General features: G+C 45.0%; 1 protein-coding gene across 7 annotated transcripts in view; it reads left to right on the forward strand.

Moving 5' to 3' along the window:
• Window positions 1-261: 261 nt before the first annotated feature.
• The window catches only part of Sfswap (splicing factor SWAP), a 76,631-nt gene continuing 55,673 nt past the window's right edge, over window positions 262-21,219 (forward strand). For 5 of the 7 annotated variants that reach the window (XM_055605809.1, XM_055605815.1, XM_055605808.1 and 2 more), the window contains exons 1-7: window positions 262-604; window positions 3,015-3,184; window positions 3,787-3,918; window positions 6,169-6,254; window positions 12,657-12,882; window positions 14,801-14,913; window positions 16,104-16,239. In XM_055605809.1, coding sequence (XP_055461784.1) covers window positions 387-604; window positions 3,015-3,184; window positions 3,787-3,918; window positions 6,169-6,254; window positions 12,657-12,882; window positions 14,801-14,913; window positions 16,104-16,239 — 1,081 coding nt within the window. In that variant the 5' untranslated portion in view covers window positions 262-386. Of the gene's footprint in view, window positions 605-3,014; window positions 3,185-3,786; window positions 3,919-6,168; window positions 6,255-12,656; window positions 12,883-14,800; window positions 14,914-16,103; window positions 16,240-21,219 lie in introns of those variants that run through there. The other 2 variants (XM_055605813.1, XM_055605814.1) reach the window with 1 other exon arrangement.

Raw genomic sequence — 21,219 nt, forward strand, 5'->3', positions numbered from 1 at the left:
GGTCTCTCCAGCTGCAGCGGAAGTTGGCGCGCCGCCACTAACCGCACTTTCGCCAAGCCTAGTGGCATCCAAAACAAATAAAAAACATAATTTTTGCATGAACACAAAGTCCCTTCGTAAGATATAAATGGACAACAAAACCTAAGGTCTACATATTTCTTTAGTGGAGCAAACAGCTCGTGGCGTGACGAATCTACCACTAGACTTCCGGAAGTGCTGTCCTCCTAGCGGAAGTTGCGTTTCCTCCATTTTGTGGCTCGCTATGGCGGCTGTGTTGAAGTTGCGACGGGAATGCTGCGCCTTTGACTGAGGGGGTAGGCTAGGCGAGGCATCAGGGACGTTGTGCGGTTCAGCAGCAGACCGGCCCGGACGTCCGGGACGCTGTCATGTACGGTGCCGGCGGGGGCCGCGCCAAGCCAGAGAGGAAAGGCGGAGCGAAGGAGGAGGCCGGGCCCGGCGGCACCGGCACTGGGGGCAACCGGGTGGAGCTTCTGGTTTTCGGCTATGCCTGCAAGTTGTTCCGCGACGACGAGCGGGCTTTGGCCCAAGAACAGGGACAGCACCTCATCCCCTGGATGGGGGACCACAAGATCCTCATCGACAGGTCGGTTCCTCCCCCCACCCGTCGACCCTCCCCTCCCTCGCCCGCTTGATTTCGCCTGATGTTGACTTGATGGCCAGGACCGGAAAGGGGGTTTTGCGGAGCCCGGGGACCCGGGGGCCTCCCTGCCCTAAGTTCCCCGGCGTCCGGGGGGAGGGGACGGTGAAACCGGCCCTAAGGCTCCGGCCAGAGCTTGCGCCGCGCCGTCCGCCGAAGGGATCGACTCTGCTCCCGCAACCCCTCGAGCCCGGGCTGCCGCTGGCGACTCAGCGCGGTGGAAGCTGCCCGGGCCTCCCGCCCGCGCCATGGGGCGGGTGCCGCTGTCCCTCCGCTCGTTGTGCGGGAGGGAGCCCGGGAGTGCGCTTTTGTTCCTCCGAAGCGCCGCACGCCAAGGCCGTGGGTAGAAGCTTCTTTTGGACCCCGTGAGTTAGCCTGAACTGTCTCTGGCCGGCTTGACTTTTGGCGTCCGGCGAGACCCTCCCCGCGGTTATGCGACCATTTGACCAACCGCGGTGGTGGGTGAAGTTGCCGTCTGTTGGAGGCCGGTCGACCCCGTGCGGACCTTGCTCTTAGGGGTAGCGTTTCTTAGAGCTGGTTTCACTGTTTCCTAAAGCTGAAGGGTGGAGCTGGGTTACTTTTGTGTTGTTTCTTTTCAAATCACACCCACTTAAGGGTGCCCTGAATTGAGGGTAAAGGGGTGGGACTGGATTCCTAAAGGTGTTTGATTTGAAAAGGATGGCATTACATGATGTGGGTGGTTTGCTCCCCACCTCTCTTCTCATTTTTTTCAGTCCCTCTTTCCTTCTCCACCGTCCTGGGTTTGGGTATTTGTCCTTCCATTGGGCAGTATTGCTTCTGAGGCCAGGACTGAAAGGCTAACTGTGGGCAACCATTAAGCTGTGGAGTGGTTTTCTCCAAGTGAAGGAAACCCATCGTTTGAGACAAGTAAAACTGGATTCTGCAAAGACTTGGGACATGCATGACTGTAGGGATGACCACTGAACTGACCAGAATGGACACAGTAATGACTAGCAGGCCTTACAGTCTCTTACATCTCCATTTGTGGAGAGATCTAGGAAAAAGGACTCATGAAGGGAGTGTTGCAGGTCAGATCCGCTCTGGATCTGATGGTCCACTCTGCTGGAATGTGCTATGCCTTTGAACCTCGGTTGATAGCAAGTGATATTGCCTGACCTGTCAGGCTTGCTTCGTAGGCACTCACTGTGATGTGTTGTACTGTTACAGTTGGGCAAATGCTGAAGCCTCTACACCATATGCCGTTTCCATATCATCCTGTGCATGATTTGAGCTAGATCTCCCAAAACCGGTGGGGAGCAAACACCACACATGTATATGTGTAATATTTGAAAATAATACATTTGTAAGTTAAGGAGGTTTACATCAAAGTTAAACACATTTTGATAATTAATAAAATGAAACAGTTGGGATTCCCAGGAATTTTTGGCCTTTTTCCTGTGGTGTGCTTTTTCTGTCCTTAATCTGGTCTCCATTAAAGAAGTCAACATTAATAAATTATTCAAACTTTTGTTTCTCAGTCCACGTTCACTTTTGCAACCTAAATTTGAGTATTTAAACTTCACTAACTCGTTTACGTTTACTGTCTGGCGGTTGTACGTTGACAGCATCTCCATCGACTCTTGTGTTCAAACATAGCAGAAAGTGCTCTTCTTAGTCATATTTGGAAAGTGCCCATTGGTCTTCAATGATGTGTATTCATCCTGGGACTTAAAGTTAAAGGGACAAACTGAAGCTGTGCCTTCCATTGGTTTTGCTGTGTTTGCAGTGAACCTCCTTAAACTGCATGTATATGTCACTGTTCCTTTGTATGTGTGTCTCTCTACCACATAACCCAGCACTTCTTTCCTCAGCCAAGTGGCTAGGGGCGAGCCTAGCCAAGATTTTACCTCCAATGGACGCAAGTTTCTTTGGTGAAGATCTCTCCTGAGAGTTCGGGACTAGCAGGAAGAAGCGAGGAAATTTCGCCCGTTTGGTTCTGTCGGATAGGTATTTATGGACTCGGTCTGTGTGAATGTAAGCTGTGATATTTAACTACTGAGAACAGATATTTTTTTACAAGTGACATTGAATGGTTGACCAAAGCATACATGGTAAGAACTGCTAGCAAGGGGGATACGTTTTCTGCCCTAAAGGATTGTCTGCCTTTAGCTCTAAGTTCTGTTGTGCTGTAGAGAGGTGCTTAGACTTTGTTATGATTACTTCAGATTAGAAGTAGGTGAGAGATGACTAGTCATGTTAAATATAAATCTGAAGCTTTGTACTTGTTGTAATATTTTCATTTCATTTTTTAATTGGTAAGTATGTGCATAGAGTGTCACACACAATCAGCATGGGTGTAGACTTCTGTCCACTGACCAGTGCGCTCACATTACAGATATGACGGGCGTGGTCACCTGCATGACCTCTCTGCGTACGATGCTGAGTACGCCACGTGGAACCGAGACTACCAGCTGTCTGAAGAGGAGGCGCGGGTAGAGGCGCTGTGTGATGAAGAGAGGTATTTAGCCTTGCATACGGACTTGCTTGAGGAGGAGGCAAGGCAAGGTACTGCTCAAGAAAGACTTACTTTAGCCACACCTTTTTAAAATTTTAAGTATTTAAAAGTTACTCCCATTCATTTTTTTATACTCACTCTTTCTGATATTATCTTGACAGTACCCAGTGGATTGGAAAAACAGGAGTCTTTGCGTTCTGAGAGGACCTCAGGATAGTTTATATATAGAGCCACAGAGAATTTTCCCAGCTTTTGAGGGCAGACTGGGATTTGAAAAACAAAAACAAAACAAAACAAAAAAAAAAAAAAACAAACAAACCCAAAAACAAAACTCTTTAACTGTTCTTCTTTAACAGTATCGTATGAATTAAATGTTCTTGTCTTTGCTTTAATGATCTTTAATACAGTTCTTAATCCCAAAATTTCCTCAGCAGGAAGAAATTTTCCATAAAAGACGTGTATTCTTCTGTCTGTGGGTAAACACATACTGGCAAAAGTATATACTGATAGATACCAAGTGTGCATTTCCAGAAACATTTTCTCCTCAAAAAGAGTGTATTGTATGCTTTACTGATAGTTGCACTTTAGAAGTTTGTGAGTTTTTCTCAGTAAACTTCCATTTTTGTTAATAAAATTCTCATTTTTATTCAAGAGGAAGAATACAAAAGATTGAGTGAAGCACTGGCAGAGGATGGGAACTACAGTGCTGTAGGGTTCACTTACGGCAGTGACTATTATGACCCATCAGAGCCCACAGAAGAGGAGGAGCCTTCAAAGCAGAGAGGTGAGGGGAGAGAAGGCCTGACCCTTTTGGGCACTGACTGCAGTACCACTGTGACACTATGAGGTTCCTTCTTTTGCTGGAGCAAAGCTAGAAACTAGAAGATGAGTTGAGAGTGTCAGTTTAAGGCAGTTCTGATTAGCTGCCTGGATCCAGTGACTTCTCCCCTATTCCTTTAGGGTAGGTCTCACTGAGTTCCTTATCCTGGGATCATGCTTCTGCATCCTTCCTATCTTCGTCATTGTGTGTGAAGAGGCACCGTGACCAAGGCAACTCTTATGAAAGAAAGCATTTAACTGGGGCTTGCTTGTAGTTTTTGAGGCTTAGTTCGTTATCATTACAATGGGGAGCATGTCAGTATGCAGACAGATACTGAGGCAATACTTGAACTACATCCTGATCCATAGGCAGACAGAGACAGACAGTCAGACCCTGGGATAGGCATGGGCATTAGAAATCTCATACCGCATCACTAGTGACACACTTCCTCCAACAAGACCATATCTTCTAATCTTTTTAATCCTTTCAAATAGTGCCACTCCCTGGTGAGTAAGCATTCAAACACATGAGCCATTTTTATTCTAATCACCACACTTCCATAATGTCAGTATCCATTCTGTTTTGCCCAGGAATTGTTAGTAACACTATGTTATGAACATCTTTCTGCATCTGTCCCTAGAAGAAGTGTCCAATGAAAGACACCTGAGGGGTTTGTTAAAACTAAACAAAAAGACAAGCCTGTTAGTACAACATTAAAGTTTGAAGTCAGTGCCCTCCTTAGGCTAATGTGGCTACTCCAAACATAAAAAATAGCACTGTCAAAAACTAAGCATTTACAGTGGAAGCAGAGTCCTTGGTCACTTGTGTGAGCTCAATGAGCCTTGAGAGCATCATTGTCATAGTAGGACATTAGCTGTCTTCAGTAACAGTGATGGGAACTTCAGGCATTAGGGACATGTCACTGACAATCAGTGTTGCCAGATGTTCTGTCTGAAGAAGAGGAAGACCTTTAACTTTGGAAAGCCATTCATATATTTAAAATAGGAACCTGGATTACATCCTACAGGGACTTAATGTCACAGCTAAATCCCTAGAACCTGTGTGGTAGCTCTCACAAGTTGTCCTCTGACCGCCACACATGTGTAGTCACACACAAAATAATGTAATTTTAGAAATAAATAAATGGGTAAAGATTCAGTTGGCTATTGAGCTGTGTTTAGTACCTTAGAATTCAGAAAAGGTATAGCATGTGGGACCTTGTCCAGTATATAGCAGACAAAAGTTAATGGACGAAATAGACATTTTAAAAATGCATGTGACTACTTTTATAAAGAGGATAGCTTGCTTGGGTGGAGTGGCTTTATTGTTTTACAATTTGGTGATCAGACACTGATTACCTTGTGTTGCTATCTGCGATCTACAGAAACAGTCGAAGGGTGGATTTGATGCCAGTTAATACATCTGCTTTAAACAAGGGTCTGGTAAAGACAGAATTATCTCAGTAGTAGAGCAGGTCTAGGCTCTGTCTTATCCAGCATGGTAAGAAAATTACCCACTTAGCATAAAAGAGACAAAGATACTAGTCTCTATTACTGTCAGAGGATGTTAAGAACACTCATCGGGGTTCTAAGGAAGTGGCTTGGTTGGTGAAAGCATTAGTTGCACATCCATGTGGACCCATCTAAAGGCTGGAAAGAATAGCAGGAGCAGCTGTAATCCCATCACAGCTATGGAAGATGGGAGGTAGAGCTAGAATCTCTGTTCAGCTAGCCCAAATGCTGCCCCTCTGTCAAAGCTGAAGGACAACCCAAGGTTGTCCTCTGATGTCCACATATGCACTGTGGCAAACCCATGCCCAATTAAAGAACATTTGTTGAGTATCTCCTAAGCCGTAAGTATTCTGCTTTGGGGAAGTGGTTGTGTGTTAGCTCCCTTACACCAAGGAAGTGAGCTGGGCTGCACTGAAATAAACACAGACAGATATAGGAAGCATATGCCCAGGATCCCAAGGTCAAGAAATACCCAAGCTGGAGTTCACATTTCCACCTGCCCCAGAAACATGCACCTGTTGCTGCACCACCCACCACCTCTTTGGAATCTGAACGGGAGAGTCAAATGTAATGGGATAGAGCAGGAAGCTGGAAGGGGTTTTTGGACGTAGTGGTGCAATGGTAAAGAGTAAGAAGACCAGACTGTATCATTGCCTGCTGTTAGTGAGTCATCATGTTGAAGTTCTTTAATTTTTTTTAACAGAGAAAAGTGAGGCTGAAAACTTGGAAGAAAATGAAGAGCCTTTCATTGCCCCTCTAGGATTAAGTGTCCCGTCTGACGTGGAGCTGGTATGTGTGCTTCCCAAACATTCCTACTATTTGTTGCTCTTCTTTGTGTTGCATGAGAGGGCAGGTGGTAAAACGCAGCTATTGTTAGGTACTTTGTGCTGCATGATTGTTTGTGAGTTGTAGAGAAAGAGCACAGCTCACTTCCTCTGAAGAAAAATGGTATCAGGTGTGGTGCACAGCTGTCATCTTGGGACTTGGGAGTCTAAGGCAGGAGGATCTCAACTTCCATGCCAGCCTGAGTGCTTCAGACAGAGACCCTGTCTCAGAAAACAAGAGGAGGAGGTCTGGAGAGATACTCTGTTTGAATTGCTTTCTGCCCTTGCAGAGGACCCTAGTTCTGTTCCCAGCATCTTCATCAGGTGGCTCACAACCACCTACTTCTTCAGTTCCAGGGATCCTACGCCCTCTGCCTTCCCCAGGCTCTTACACACACAGTACACATAGCCTCATGAAGGTATACACATTCATATACATACGTACATACATACATGCATACATACATACATACTGTATTTTTTAAGAACATACATTTTTAGAACAAAAGGAAGGGGCAATGAAAGGAGAGAGTGGAAGTACAGCATCATGACCAGCTGTGTGCACCAGTGAGTTGCATTGGGTCTCTGGAGTTCTGTAGGGTCTCTGAGTTTACTAGCCATTCAAGACCAGGCTGAGATGTTGCAGTCCACATGCAGATGTGAAAACAGTTGTGCTCAAGGGCAGTCTTGCTTTCAGCAAAGATTGTGCTTCTAGCTTTTTCTGGTGTGAGTTGTGGAGGCACTTGCTGTTTGCCTTACATTCATTGGACACTTGGATACATGGGACATGTCTAGGTCACCTTTCCATGTGTGAGGAAAGCAGAGGGAGAGCTCTGAATGCTCCTACTTGTCTCAGTTGAGGCTCCAGGTTGGCATTTTGTCTGATAAGTCATTTTGCCAGTCCCTTTTTAAGTTAGTTTTGAAACAGAGTCTTGTGTAACCCAGGCTGACCTCAGACTCAGTGTGTATCTGAGATTAGGCTTGAACTCCTGACCCTCTCTTCCTCCACCCACCAAATGCTGCCATAACAGGCGTGTCTGTCCAGCCCAACCATGTTTGGAAAGGGTTCCTAAGGATTCATGTTCAGGAAAATGGGTTTTGATATTATTTTCACTCAGTGGCAAGTGTCAGAAGTATAGATAGTTGTTCCAGGTTTTATGCTTGGCACACTACATCATCAGGTGGACAGTAAACACCCTAACCCACCAACAGTGACAGCCCCCTGACAGTCTCTCTACCCCTAGTTTGGTCACCCTCAGTTCACATGGACTTGAGGCTCTTACTCTTTTCCTTTCCTGCATCCTGTGAGGGAAAGTGGTGCCTGACCCTCCCTTTTGATGTCTTTTCCGAATCTGGGTAGAAATGTCTGTGTGGTTACTGTTATGGTTACTTCCCTGTTTCTGTCTTTTGATTGTTTTGTTGTGGTTAGAGCTGAAAATGTTTACCTGAAGAGTTAATATCCTAAGTTTTACATTAAGACATATTTTTGTTTTTTTTAAGATTCATTTTAAATTATGCATGTCTGTGTAGGAGGCGGTACACATTAGTGAAGGTGCCCATGGAGGCCAAAAGAGGGTGTGAAATCCCCAGGAACTGGAGTTACAGGCAGTTGTGAGTTGCCCATGGTGGGTGGGTGCTGGGAATAAAGCCTGGGTCCAGCTATCCTGGAACTCACAGAATTCTGCCTGCTTCTGCTTCCTGAATTGGGATTAAATGTGTATTCCACCACACCTAGTTGTTTATTTTCTTCATTATGTGTACGGGGGGGGGGGCATTGTACACAAGTGTGGAGGGTACCTAAGGAGGCCAGAAAAGGGTATCAGATTCCCCTGGAAATAGTTACAATCAAGTGTACGCCTAAAAGTGCTGGGATTCAAACTTGGGTCTTCTCCAAGAACAATATGTGCTCTTATTGCTGAGCCATCTCTCCAGCTTCTCCCTTCCCATTTTTTGAGATAGGTTCAACTTATATACCCTACATTATTAGCCTTGACCTTTTGATCTTTCTTCTATCTGCCAAGTGTGAGGTGTTTTGTGTGCATATGTGCTCCTGCAAGTATAAGCTAGAGGTCAATGTCAAGTGTCATTTTTCAGGAGCCATTCACCTTAGTTTTGAGACAGTAACTCTTGGACTGGGGGCTCACATGTTGGGCTGGGTTGATTAACTTCAAACCCTAAGGTTTATTTCTTCATCCTCTTGTCTTCCCAGCGATGCTATTTCAGGCACATGCCACCATGCCCAGCTTTTCACATGCATTCTGGGGAGTGAATGCAGGTCCTCATGCATGTGCAACAAGCTCCTTTTGTCTGAGCCTTCTCAGTCCTATTGTTTTTGACACAAAAGATTTTTTTTAATGTCTGTGCAAACATAAAAACATAGGTACAATAGAATGCTGATGGCTTATTCCTGTTATAAGATCTGACAGCTGTGTACAGAGCATCACTAGTTCAGTAGTTACCTTGAATCCACAGACACTGAAGGGAGCCTTGCTCTGTTCCTGCAGTTCTCCAGTGTTATTTGAGAGGTCCCTGAATAGAGTGCATGTGGCATGTGAAAGAAAAACCTGCTCGAGTCCTTGGCTGAGTGTCTACTTTGCATTTTCACCCCTCTGTCACTGTCAGTATCTTATTCTTCTCAACTGTGGCTCTCATTTGGTAGATTGTGGAGTGTTGGTGGCAGTGTATTGCCTTTATGGTGTTGGTGGTAGTTCTGGTTGGTGACTAAGCATGCGTGGTACATAGGTTCTATGGATGAGTGTTGCTTTGACAACTGAAGATGGGAGACTTTGACTGGGAAGGAGGCAGGTGCTTTTGGAGTTCTTGGTTTATACTAGCTGTTGGGTGAGAGCATAGTGAACACAAGACACCTGGGGTCACTGCCTGCTTCCTGTTGTGTACCTACCTCTCGCCAGCGTGACTGACTCACAGTCCCTGATCCATGCCTGCTGAGCCTTTAGGATTCAAGCCTCTTTGGACGATCTGACCTTGAATTTTAGAAGTTTGTTTTTGTTTTGTTTTATGGTACTTTTATAGGTGTGTTTTTCTGCTCCAAGAGAAGAGAAACAGAAAACCTGTTTTCCTCCAAATATGTATTTATGTATCATGTGTCCTGACATGTTATAGTCATGTTATATTGTCCTTTTCCCAGGTACTCAAAACCCTGTGTCCTTCCCAGAGTCCCACACATCAGCTTAGCTATCTACTCTGGCTGGCTGTGTTGCCCTGTGGAGCCTTGTAACAAATGAGATGAAGTGCAGAGTTCTTTGTTTGGCCCATCTTTCCATCCATTCCTCTCTCCCAAGACAGTAGAAAGGCAAACATGGGTGTCTGCACCTAGTGTGATGAGTCCTGAGCCATGAAGGATGTCTTCCAGGTGATTATGGCCTCATGGGCTTGCCTGTGGGCTGGTACTGTATTTTATTGGGTTCCGTAAGCTACCATTAGTCAGGGCTAGGGGCCCAGAAGTTTTACTGCTTTGCAGGCCTGTTAGAACATGTTTCTGGGAAAGTGCTCTGGACAGTGGGAAAGGAAAAAGAGGGCTTATTATATGCTGTGTGTAACATTTTAGTCTTTTATGGAACTGTAGGCACTTCCTGTGGACATGCTATATTCTAGGCCTGTTCCCGTGCATCTGTGCTTGCAAATCCCAATCCCTGGGCTCTGAGAGCTCCAGTGCAAGCTCAGCCCTCCTGAGTTCTGACTAAACTTCATTGTCCATTTATCTATGGTAAAGGAGGGCCCGTCATCCCCCACCTGTGGGAGCTGCTCTAGCCTTGTGTCTGTGTGTGATTCTCCTGTGGTCCTGTTGGTGTATCTGTTGTGTAAGTGATCTGGTGCTTTTTGTGTGTGTGTTTCTTTCCATTCACACAATTCACAGACACCCCTCCCCTATTTACCATATTCTTTCTGAACCGCCCCTTCCTGTTCCCCTGCTGAGTCTATCCAGAACTTCTCAGAGGTCTTAGGAAATCTATCTTTATGAAAAAGCTTCCTGTCCTGTGGCTGTCCCACTTCCCAGTTCTTTTTGAGTTTGGGTCTAAGCCGATGGAGTTACCAGGGAGAAGGGCTCCTAAAACAGGACTTAACACATAGATGAGACAAAAAGAACATTTCCCTTCTGCTATATAGGCTTTGTGACATGTATACTTAACATGTTTATTGGTTTGAAGTTTTTTTTTTTTTTTTGTATGTTTGTGTGCAGGTGGAGGGGGGTTGGGCTCTTATGTGATTATTTAGTGTCAGAATTCAGATCCAGAGCCTCAAAAGTGCTAAGCATGTGCTCTGCCATTGAGTTGTACCCCAGTTTTTATTACCTGTTTTTATTGTTGATGTTTTGGGGTTTTTGTGGAGCTTTTGTTTTGTTTTTGAAATAAGGTTTTATTATATGACCTTGGAATTCATAGAGAACTGCCTACCTTGCCTTCCAAGTGCTGGAATGAAATGCTGCCATACCAGGCTTACTGAGTATATCTTTAAAATAGTATTCTATAGTGATGGAATGGTAGTGATGGTCGTAAATGAAAGAGAACTTAAGGTCCGAGTAGTACAGGTGAGAGAATGTTGCCTTAGCTTCTGATGCTGTGATAAAGTACCCTGATAGAAGCAACTTAGGTGGGGGAGGGCTTTTTCCCCTTCTCAAAGTTCAAGATACAGTCCTGGCAGGGAAGTCAGGGTGGCAGGAGCTTGAAGCGGTTGATCACATCGAATCTGTAATCAGGGACAGAGGAATGAATGCGCATGCTGCTGTGTACACTCCAAGATCCGAGCCAGGGCACGGTGCCGACCACAGTGGGCAGGCCTTTCTCCCTCAGTTAACAGTGGCCAGAGTAATCCCCAACAGGCGTGCTCAACGGCCCATCTTCCACATGGTACTAGATTCTGCCAAATTGACAAGAAGAATTAACCATTATAAATGGATTTCTCCAGGAGAAAGGTTTTTTCTTATATTTTATTATCCTGGTCACACATCTTGAAGTACGTTCAAATGATACTTTAGAGTTGGCAAGATGTCTCAGCAGATAAAGGCACTTGCCATCAAGCCTGACAACCTGAGTTTTATTCCTGGGACCCATATGGTAGAAGAGAACTGACTCCTGCAAATTGTCCTGGTTCCAGGGATTGAACTCAGGTTATCAGGCAAATCGTCCATAAGAACACCCACACTCATACAAAAAATAATGTGAAGGGGAAAAAAAAAAAAAAAAAAAAAAAAAAAAAAAAAAAAAAAAAAAAAAACAAGATGCTTTGTTTTTGTGCAGTGATTGGTGCTGTGTTTGAACTATTACAGTCACAATATTATCATAGTAGTTGATTTTAAAACATTGAGGCCTTCGATTAAGAGGTCCTTTAAGAGGCTGTGTGGCGAAATCAAGTCTACCTTCATAGGTCATACTGAAGTGATCCTTGATCCTTGGCATCTTAGAAAATGGACTAACTTGCAAATGGATCTTTGTGTTAAGCCAGAGCTGGTGAAAATCTGCATCAGGGCCCATATCCCAGTGTACACTGGGTTTCCTTGAACATGGAACCGTTACCCAGGAGCCAAATAACTTTAAAACTGTAGACATTTCTCTTTAAAAAAAATATCTATATATATATATAATAATAATAATAATAATTATTATTATTATTATTATTATTATTGCAGTTCATTTGCTTAGTGGTGGCAGCGGGTCCACCATGCACCACTGCATCTGTGTAGAGGTCAGAGGACAGCTTGCAGAGTTCCAGGGATTGACCTCAGGCTATCAGACTTAGCAGCAGACACTGTCACCCATTGAGCCATCTCATGGTCTTGACGTTACTCTCTCTGTCTCTTTTGTTGTTGTTTGCTTTTGGAGACAGGGTTTCTCAACATTTCTACTTTTTAAAGTGAGGAGGACATTATTAATTAGCCATTAAATTTGAGAAATGAAGCCACTTTCATTTATAAAATATAAGGCCCTGAAGTTACATAAGCATCTTAACCACCCATCCTCAGTGTGAATAATTTCCAGGTTTTTTTCCATGTAATTTTTTAGTGTTAAGTAATTTTCTAGTGTTAAAATGTACAATTTAAAATATTGTACATTTCCTTATTTGGAGGCATTGGGAGCACACATGTGCCTCAGTACATACATGGAGGTCAGGAGTCAGCGCTCTCCTTTGACCACATAGGTTATGGTAATTGAATTCAGGTTGTCAGACATGGTAACAAGCATATTCACTTGCTAAGCCACCTTGCTAGCCTTGAAATGTCCTATTTCTTAAATTGGGACAGTAAAACCAAGCTGTTCCTTTTAATTAAATCTTGTAACTCATTTTTATGTGTACATGCATGTGGGTGCTCACACACACACACAGACTGATTACATGATTTTTTCCTCAGCCACCAACAGCCAAGATGCATGCCATCATTGAGCGTACAGCCAACTTCGTGTGTAAGCAGGGAGCACAGTTTGAGATCATGCTGAAGGCCAAGCAAGCACGGAACTCGCAGTTCGACTTCCTTCGATTTGATCACTACCTCAACCCCTACTACAAATTCATCCAGAAAGCCATGAAGGAAGGACGGTACACGGTGCTGGCAGAGAACAAGAACGAGGAGAAGAAAAGTACGTGGGACTGCCTCAGGGTAGGAAGGGTGGTCTGGAAGTGTGAAGGTACCCATTCTCAGAGGAAAGTGACTGAAATCCAGACTTGAATTTTTGTGGTCTGCTGATTAGCCCTGCTGGTGCACCATTCTCAATCCTTAGATCATACTTTACGGTTAAATATTGATGTGAGCCAAGCAGTCATCTAGGCTGGAAATGTTTCCTGTCATTTTGGCTACGTAACAGTTTGAAGAGGAGAGTTTCACTGTCAGATTATTCTGCAGGCGCACACACTTGTGCCACAGTGCATAGGGTAGGAAGTTAAATCACACATGTTCACACAGATGCTTCCATTGACTTGGATTACCTATCTGAAGCTGTTTTGCAAGTGTCTCCATTTCAGATTCTTAGAAAGCCAGTTGTCTCCCTTTTGACTGACTCCCAGGGGTAAGCCTCCCTAGCCAGGTCTTCCATTGCACCTTGTTCCTGTCCCTCAGCCTTGCACACACCAGGCAAGCACCCTGCAATAGAGCTGTACCTCCAACCCAGTCCAGCTGTGTAAATTTTAACGTTTACAGTTGTGTAAATACAACTGTACATGTATTCCGTATTTGTGGTAATACTAGGTTTTCATTTCTTTTCGGTTGTTACTGTTTTACTTTCATGAATCAAGGGTTTTGCCCCTTTTGAAAATAAAAATTTTCATTAAAGCATGCCAGTAAACACCAAAGGAAGGCTGAGAGGTAGAAGAAGGGCACACTCCCTTCTGTCTGGCTTTTTTCTGAACAACTTGTATAACTAGGAACATTACCCCATGGGCTTTGTATACAAGTACCTAAGGGGGGGAAAGTTATGTAGGACTCTGCCCTTATCTGCTTTCAAATTTTCAACCCATTTGTATTCATTCCCCTCCCTCCTTTCTCCTCCCCTTCCCCTCCCCTTACTATATAAATACCCTCACGCGTGCCTCCTCACCTCAAACTGAGACCCACCTGTCTTTGACCTTAAAAGCATGTGCCACCACACCTAGCCTGTGTTGCTCTTCTTTAATGTTTACTTGTTTATATTGTATAAATGGCCCATTCATGCCCATTCATGCCATTGTGTACATGTGGGGGTCAGAGGATGGCCTGCAGGAGTGAGTTCTCTGCTTTTACCATGTGGATTCTGGGGATCAAACTCAGTGGCTCCCAAAGTTAGTCAGTTGTCTGTCTTTTTAACTTAAGATTTATCTGGTTTTTTGCTTGAGATTTTTTTATGGCTGAGTGGTGGTGGTACATACCTTTAATCCCAACACTTGGGCAGCAGGGGCCAGCCTGGTCTACAGAGCAAGTTTCTGGGCAGCCAGAGCTACACAGAGAAACTGTTTCAAAAACCCAATATATATATACATATATATATATATATATAATGTATGTATGTATGTATTGTATGTGTGTATATGTATGTGATTGTCCTTTAAAGTCTATGCTACATCTGTTTAGGTACCTGTGGAAGCCAAGGTTTTGAGTCCCCTGCAGCTAGAGGTACAGGCAGTTATGAGTTGCCTACTATAGGTCCTCTGGAAGAACAACAAATACTCTAACCTGCTGAGTCATTATGTAGCTCCATATTTATTTTGGTCTTTGAGACTATGTCTCCTGTAGCCCAGGCTAGCTCTGAACTCTTGATTCTTTTGTTCCCACTTGCCAAATGCTGGGATTAACTCCAAGTATCTGCCACCACGCAGAATCCCTCTAAGTATGACCCTGATGAGCATATTTATAGAATAGTGATAATTTAGTCATGCTAACAGTTAAACCCAAACAAAAAAATGGTGGGGGCTAGAGTCTCAGTCTGGCTTGAGACTTGCAGCTATTCTCTTGCCTCTGCCTCTCAAGTGCTGAGATTACAAGTATGTAATCAAACCTGATAGCTGACATCTTTAATTCAATTCCAGAGTCGGGGACGACCTCTGACAATGAAGATGAAGATGAGGAGGAGGATGGGAGTTACCTACACCCGTCTCTCTTTGCTTCCAAGAAGAGCAGCCGCTTGGAAGAGCTGATGAAGGTCTCTATCTCCTCACTAGGCTGTGTGTTCACACTGTCACAAAATTGTTCCTCATTTACGTTTGGAAACACAAAGTATGCCATTTCCTGTGGTATAGCTGTGTCTTTTTTATCACTGAGCTGTCTTCATTTGTCTGTTCCATGTGGTGACAAAGCATTTGTTTTCCTACATGCCTATATTATGGGTCACACAAGCAAACAATTGCTGTTTTGTTATATAAATAGTGTCGGTGAAGACTTGGAAGCTAATTTGTTTTGTAGATTGGAATTTAAGATTGGATTTTTCTGGGTTTTTAATGTAGTGGAGCCTCGATTCCCTTCATAGACAGTTAGTAAATGCATGCTTTTACCTCCGGCTCTCCTCTCATCTTTGAGATCATCAGTGAGTGCATTTGCACTCTCCCCCTGCCATTTGTAATGTAGAAGACAGTCTATGAGGTTGAAGCATGGTTCTGCACGGTCACAGAATAGTATTGATGTCTGGGAAGAATGGCTCTTGGCTAATGGGAGGGTAAGAGCTGTTGATGAGAAATCTAGCCCCACTGAGGAAGGCTAGAGTTTGAAGTTCTATGTGAGTTTGTCCTCCACACTGGTTAGTAGCTGTCTGGTCTCAGTGCTTCCTCCACACTTTGCTTAGAAGTTGTTGAGGTGATAACTTCTAGCTCCTTACTTCCTCCAGTCCTCACATTCAGCTAGAGCACTTGGCCCCACTGGACAGGACTTCTTTGTGTATCCCCAGCTTAAAGAATAGTGGTTCTTGCCAAGAAGATTGTGTTTGGGAGTGTGTGCTTTTACAGGTGGTGGCATGGTTAGAGGAGTAATGGAGGATGGTGGTTTTCAGAGGCTCAAGGAAGGGAGTTACCAGAGCTGAACTGGAGCCAGCAGGCTAGCATTGAGCTAGCAGCCTCAGGGCAAATGTGCTTGTGGGAATGCTCTTGTGCCCAGGTGGGGTTCTTCACTGGACACATGTATGTGCTTCTGCTGCCATGGCCTCCCAGCTTTTCTTTTTTTGTTGCTCTGAGTATGACATAAGTGACTGCCTCTGCAGTGGCAGCTTTCACTATGTCTGAGTGTGAGGTGTTTGTAAGGTGTGCCCATAGTACTGTGAGTTTGAGTCTTTTTCTCAGTAGGAAATTTTACACAGCTCAGAACTTAGAAGATGCTAAGGCCACTTGTCTTCTCTGTCTTTAGCCTTTGAAGGTGGTGGACCCGGATCACCCTCTAGCAGCCCTTGTCCGTAAAGCACAGGCTGACAGCTCAGCTCCAGCCCCTCCCACTGCAGATGGCACACCCACACAGCCCTCCCAGGTGGAGTACACGACAGACTGTGAGTACCCAGATCATCCTGTTGTATATCCAGCTTGCAACCACTGCCACCCTGTTCCCCATGCTCTCCCTCAGTCCTGTGGAGCTTTCATTCTAAACCTCCCCTCTGGTCCAGGAGGGAGTTACCTGGAGGGCATGTTTGCCTAGCCTGTGGCTTTGCATTCCTGAAAAAGAAGGTCAGACAAGGGCAGAAAAGTAAGCACCAGCCAACCGTGCTTCCCAAAGCCAGACTGACACCTCTAGCTCATGATTGGCTAGAGCTTTGGAGGATGCTGGCAGGTGGCACCTATAGTTCAAAACTTTGTTGTGCTAAACAGAGCACAGACCCTTAAGAATGACTAGAGCAGAGATTGGTTAGACAGCACAGCCTTGTCTGTGCTGCAGAGTTGTTTGGTGCTGTGAGAATGCCCTGGTATTGGCACAGGATTAGGCAGAAACAGTTTTGTTGACAACAGCAAGTAGGGGTGAGAAGATGTGAGGTTGTCTGTCATTATGGCTTTGCATATACAGTCCCTCAGTTTCTATAGGGGTTAGTTTTAGGGATACCACTTGCCCTCCAGCAGATAGGAAAACCTATGGTTTCTCTCACAGACTCTAGACTCCTTCCTGCAGAACTTGTTCTACACTGTGAATACTGTGTGAATAGTTGTTATGCTGTGTTGTTCAAGGGGTCATGATAAGGAAAAATTAGTGCCTGTTCGATACAAATGCATCTTGTCCTCTTTTATTTTGAATCAGAGCTACTTGAATAGTGGGTGTGGGGCCTAAGAATATAGGGAGCTGGATGTAATGTGCAGGGGATTTTGTCTCTTTGGAATGTTATGATTGCTGCTCTCTTACCTTTCTGAGCATTGAAGGTGAGCATTCTGGAGAGGGATCACAGTCTGTCCTAGGTTCAATGTATCAGGTCTCATTGCTGTTCTGAGGCTAAGCATTGTGTGAGAATCATGTGAAAGAAGAACCCTAGCAAAGAAGAAACAGCCTGTGCGGTAGCTGGCCTGCTGCACATTGCGTTCCTCACATGAAGGGAGATACCTATGGGGTGGTCTTGCACCAGGGAGGGAGCTGCCGTTTATGGAGGATGAACAGTCTTTATATATGCTAGCTCCTCTGCACTTCTGTCTCCACACTGGTCCACACAGATGTAGCATTTTGATGTGATAAAATGACAAGACTGAAAATCAGTTGCTTGCTGGGCATGGTGGCACAGGCCTTTAAATCTCAGCATTTGGGAGGCAGAGGCAAGTAGATGTCTGAGTTCAAGGGGAGCCTGGGCTACTACAGTGAGACCTTATCTTTAAAAAAAAAAAAAAAGCCCTCCCTGAGTGAATTCTGTGAGCATTTCCCTAAGAATTCTGGGCTGGAGCATAGATCATTTCTTTCAATGATCAAATGGGTAGTGTTACAAGGCTGCATGTTACGTGTCCTGCTGTTACACCCAGTACAACCAGCCAGCCCTGCAGCATTCTGAAGATTGCTGCTGGCTCATGTGCGCAGTTGGGAAGAGATCCATGTGCATAGTCTGCCTGTTTTTCATGCCCTGTGTAGCTCCAGAGAAAGCGCATGAATTACTTAATCTGTGGCAATTGGAGGCTCTGCCAAGCAGTCTGTTTGCACTCTAGTGGAGAATGGATACTGGCACCCACTCCCACCTCATGCATGCCTGTTCCCTGCTTTTCTGTTTTTTTAAGTGTACATGTATTCATGTGTACATCCACGTTCACGTATGTGTATCCTTGTTCACAAGTGCATGTGGAGTATCACAAGTGCATACTGAGTATCTTTAGTTAATCTCTGCCTAATTTTTTGTATGCATAGACCTAAGGAAAGGGAGAGGTATGGGGGCGGGGTTGTGTGTGGGTGTGTGTTTAGGGCTTTTGGATATTGGGTTCCTTCCTAGATTGGATTACTCTACTGTTTACTTTTTTTGAGATAGGGTTGCTCACTGATTTAACTAGACTGGCTGGCCAGCAAGCCCCAGGGATCCTTCTGTATTTATGTCCCAGGTACAAGTCACAACTCCCAGCTTTACAGGGATACTGGGAATCCAAAGTCAAAAAGTGCAGTGTGTAAAGTGGGCAGCAAGCACTTTACTCACGGAGCCCTCCATCTTGCCCAACCCCTGCATTCCTGTTCCAAGACTGTCCTGAGTGTGCTTTGTAGTTCTTCTCCTGCCTGGAGGGCTATTTCCCACCAGTCCATGAAGTCAGGAGGGAAAGGAGACAAGGTACAGAGCTTGGAAGGCCAACAAGCACATACGGAGATCAGACACTCTGAGAACCATTTCAGGGAGCTAGTTCAACTTTAATTCCCTTGGGGAGTAGGTGGGGACTTCAAGGATAGCTGTACATAATTGGTTAAAACTAGGCACTTGAAGGATGCTTGATTTGCATTAAACAGCATGATCCTATCATGAACTGGAACGCAGTATCTAACTATCCTATAGGGGCAGGGAGGGGAGAGCTAGCAGGATGCTGTGTCAAAGGCAATATATCAAATGTGGTTAGGGGCATCTATGTCTAGAGACACTCCTAGGTGAAGTTAGGGAGAGAGCAGGAGGCCCTGCTGGTGAGAGTGAGTCCTTTACCTTAACGCGGAGCTCAGAATGGCCATCCAGACTGGGAGGGCTGCAACCTTGAACAGCAGGGTCCTTCCAAAATGCTTAAATAAAATGCATTGTCTATTCATGTTTCTTTATCCCTTTAGAGCCATAGAAGGGAGCAGTAGAGAAACTAACTGTCATTAAAGGCTGAACAGTTACACACAGAGGTCAGTTGTGGTATATTGTGCCTAGATGCTGTGGGCCAGGCAGGATGGTGGAACAAGCTGATTGATCATAGCTGCTTTGTGACTCATTATCCCCAGTCTAGTGGGAACAGTGGCCTGAGGCAAACTTTGACAGCATAGGATGTCAAAGGATCAGACAGATTCAAGACAGGGCCCCAGGACCGCACAGTTCTTCCTGTGGCTCTGGGGGAGTCTCAGGCTTATTAAGTTCTATTTGAGACCTAGTCCTACTCAACACTGCCCTCAACAAAAAAGGGCATCAGGCCTTGATGAAATGTCCTGGACATAAGGAAGCGTAGATTATTTAGATGCCTGGAGTTTGTAAGAACAAACAGATATACATGGGGTTGGTAGGTTTCAGATATGTTCCTATTATCAGCTACAAGGACCACAGTCCTCAGAGCCTACCAACACAACTCTCTGCCCAAGATCAAGAAAATCATGGGGTACGACAGGTGGACTCCCTGTGGCTTTACAGCAGAGCCAGGCCAGTGGCTAGAGCTTAGGATCTGAGTCTCAATGAAACTGCTCAAAAACCATCAGAAAAGTCCCAGCATCCTTGGCTGTGGGTCTGCTGCAGACAGGAACAGCCTTGGTCTCTCCAGGGCGCCAGCTCTGCAAGGTACCTACCTGGAAATCTTGCCTCCCTCTGTACTTTCTTTGTGGGTGTCTGCTTTAGCTTGTTGCTCCTGTCTTACAGCTCTGTACACTTACTTGAGTCCAAATCTCTGTCAAGCGCTTTGTTACCTCCTGCTGTAAAATGGCCAAAATCTGAAATTTTTGGAGTTTCTCTGGCCCATTGCTGGTCATTCGAAGCAGCCCTGGCTCTGCTCAGTTAGGTGACACTTGGTTTGCAGCCATCCATTAGTACAGCACCTAAATGTAGTCAAACAGAGGGACTGTGACTTAGACCAGTCACAGCTGATGGTTTAAGTTCTTTTGCAGTAAATTCATCCACATGTAGTGATTAGATTGCTTAAGTGTTAACAGAGGAAACTGCACGGCCCCTGTGCAGCAGGTCACCGGCCTTTTTCCTGCTGTCCTTTTCTTATTTTCAGCATAGTTTGCTTCTTTTTATTATTGCTGTATGTGTAAGATGGAGTGATGCCCATGTCATGTGGAGTCACTTCTCTTTATGTGGGTTCTGAGGATAGAACTCAGGTTGTCAAGCTTTATAGCAAGCACTTTCCCCCTGAGCCTCCACCGCCCTTAAATTATTCTGCATCTTTCTAGTGTATTCTACTGTTAAACTTCCAAAGGTTCGTTAATTAATTGTAATGTTCAGAATGTTGCTTACAGACAGTGGCCTATGACTTAGCCTGGTTTGTATGAGGGTTTGTATCTCCTGAATCTTCAGGAGAGTCTTGGGAATTCCTTCTTTCCCATAGTTGCAGAGAGGGGTGGAATGACACTTGGAGAGATGCTCATGCATATGTATGACTGACCGCCATCGTTCATTAACTTTGTCCCTGTCCTCGGACACTTCCTCGGCAAGTGTCCACCAAGCCTTACCACTTAGCTGACAGGACTGGAGCAGGAAGTGCCTGGGACTGTGGGGCCTTGGGCAACAATGTCAGGACTCAGTGCAGAGTGTGCCTGGATTCCATTGCACTTGCACTTCAAAGAATAGGTGATAGCTTGGCGATAAATTACTGTTTGCCTGTGGCTTAGTGAGACTATGCCCTTGGTTCTTGTAATGAGAAGAATGAACATGTCTGGCTGATGGAGAGGCTAATGCAGAGGAGTGTTACTATAAAAGAGGTGCAAGACTACTGTGGGCGGAGGGGCAGAGGGGGCGATGATGGCTATCCACGCCAATATGTGCCCTCTTTACCAAGCTAGCACTCTTTGTGTTCACTGTACTGGTGTGTTAAACAGCCATGTGTCTGTACATGTGGATGCCCTGTGGATAAAGGTCATGCCTGACATGCTTGTGTACTCTCTTGCCTTACTCTAGGAATGCACAAGGCTCTCAGAATGGTTACTAGTGAGTAACTTTTAAAATGTTAAGAAGAGGGATGGAGAGATGGGTCAGTGGTTAAGAGTACATATTGCTCTTGCAGAGGACCTGAATTTAGTTCCCAGCACCCATGTTAGGAGGCTTACAGTGACTTATAATTCTAACTCCAAGGGATCTGGCACTCTCTTCTGACCTCTTGCTGTCACAAACACATATAGAAACATACACACAAAT

Source organism: Psammomys obesus, unplaced genomic scaffold, assembly GCF_907164565.1.
Source record: "Psammomys obesus unplaced genomic scaffold, mPsaObe1.curated_primary_1811, whole genome shotgun sequence".
NCBI classification, from domain to species: domain Eukaryota; kingdom Metazoa; phylum Chordata; class Mammalia; order Rodentia; family Muridae; genus Psammomys; species Psammomys obesus.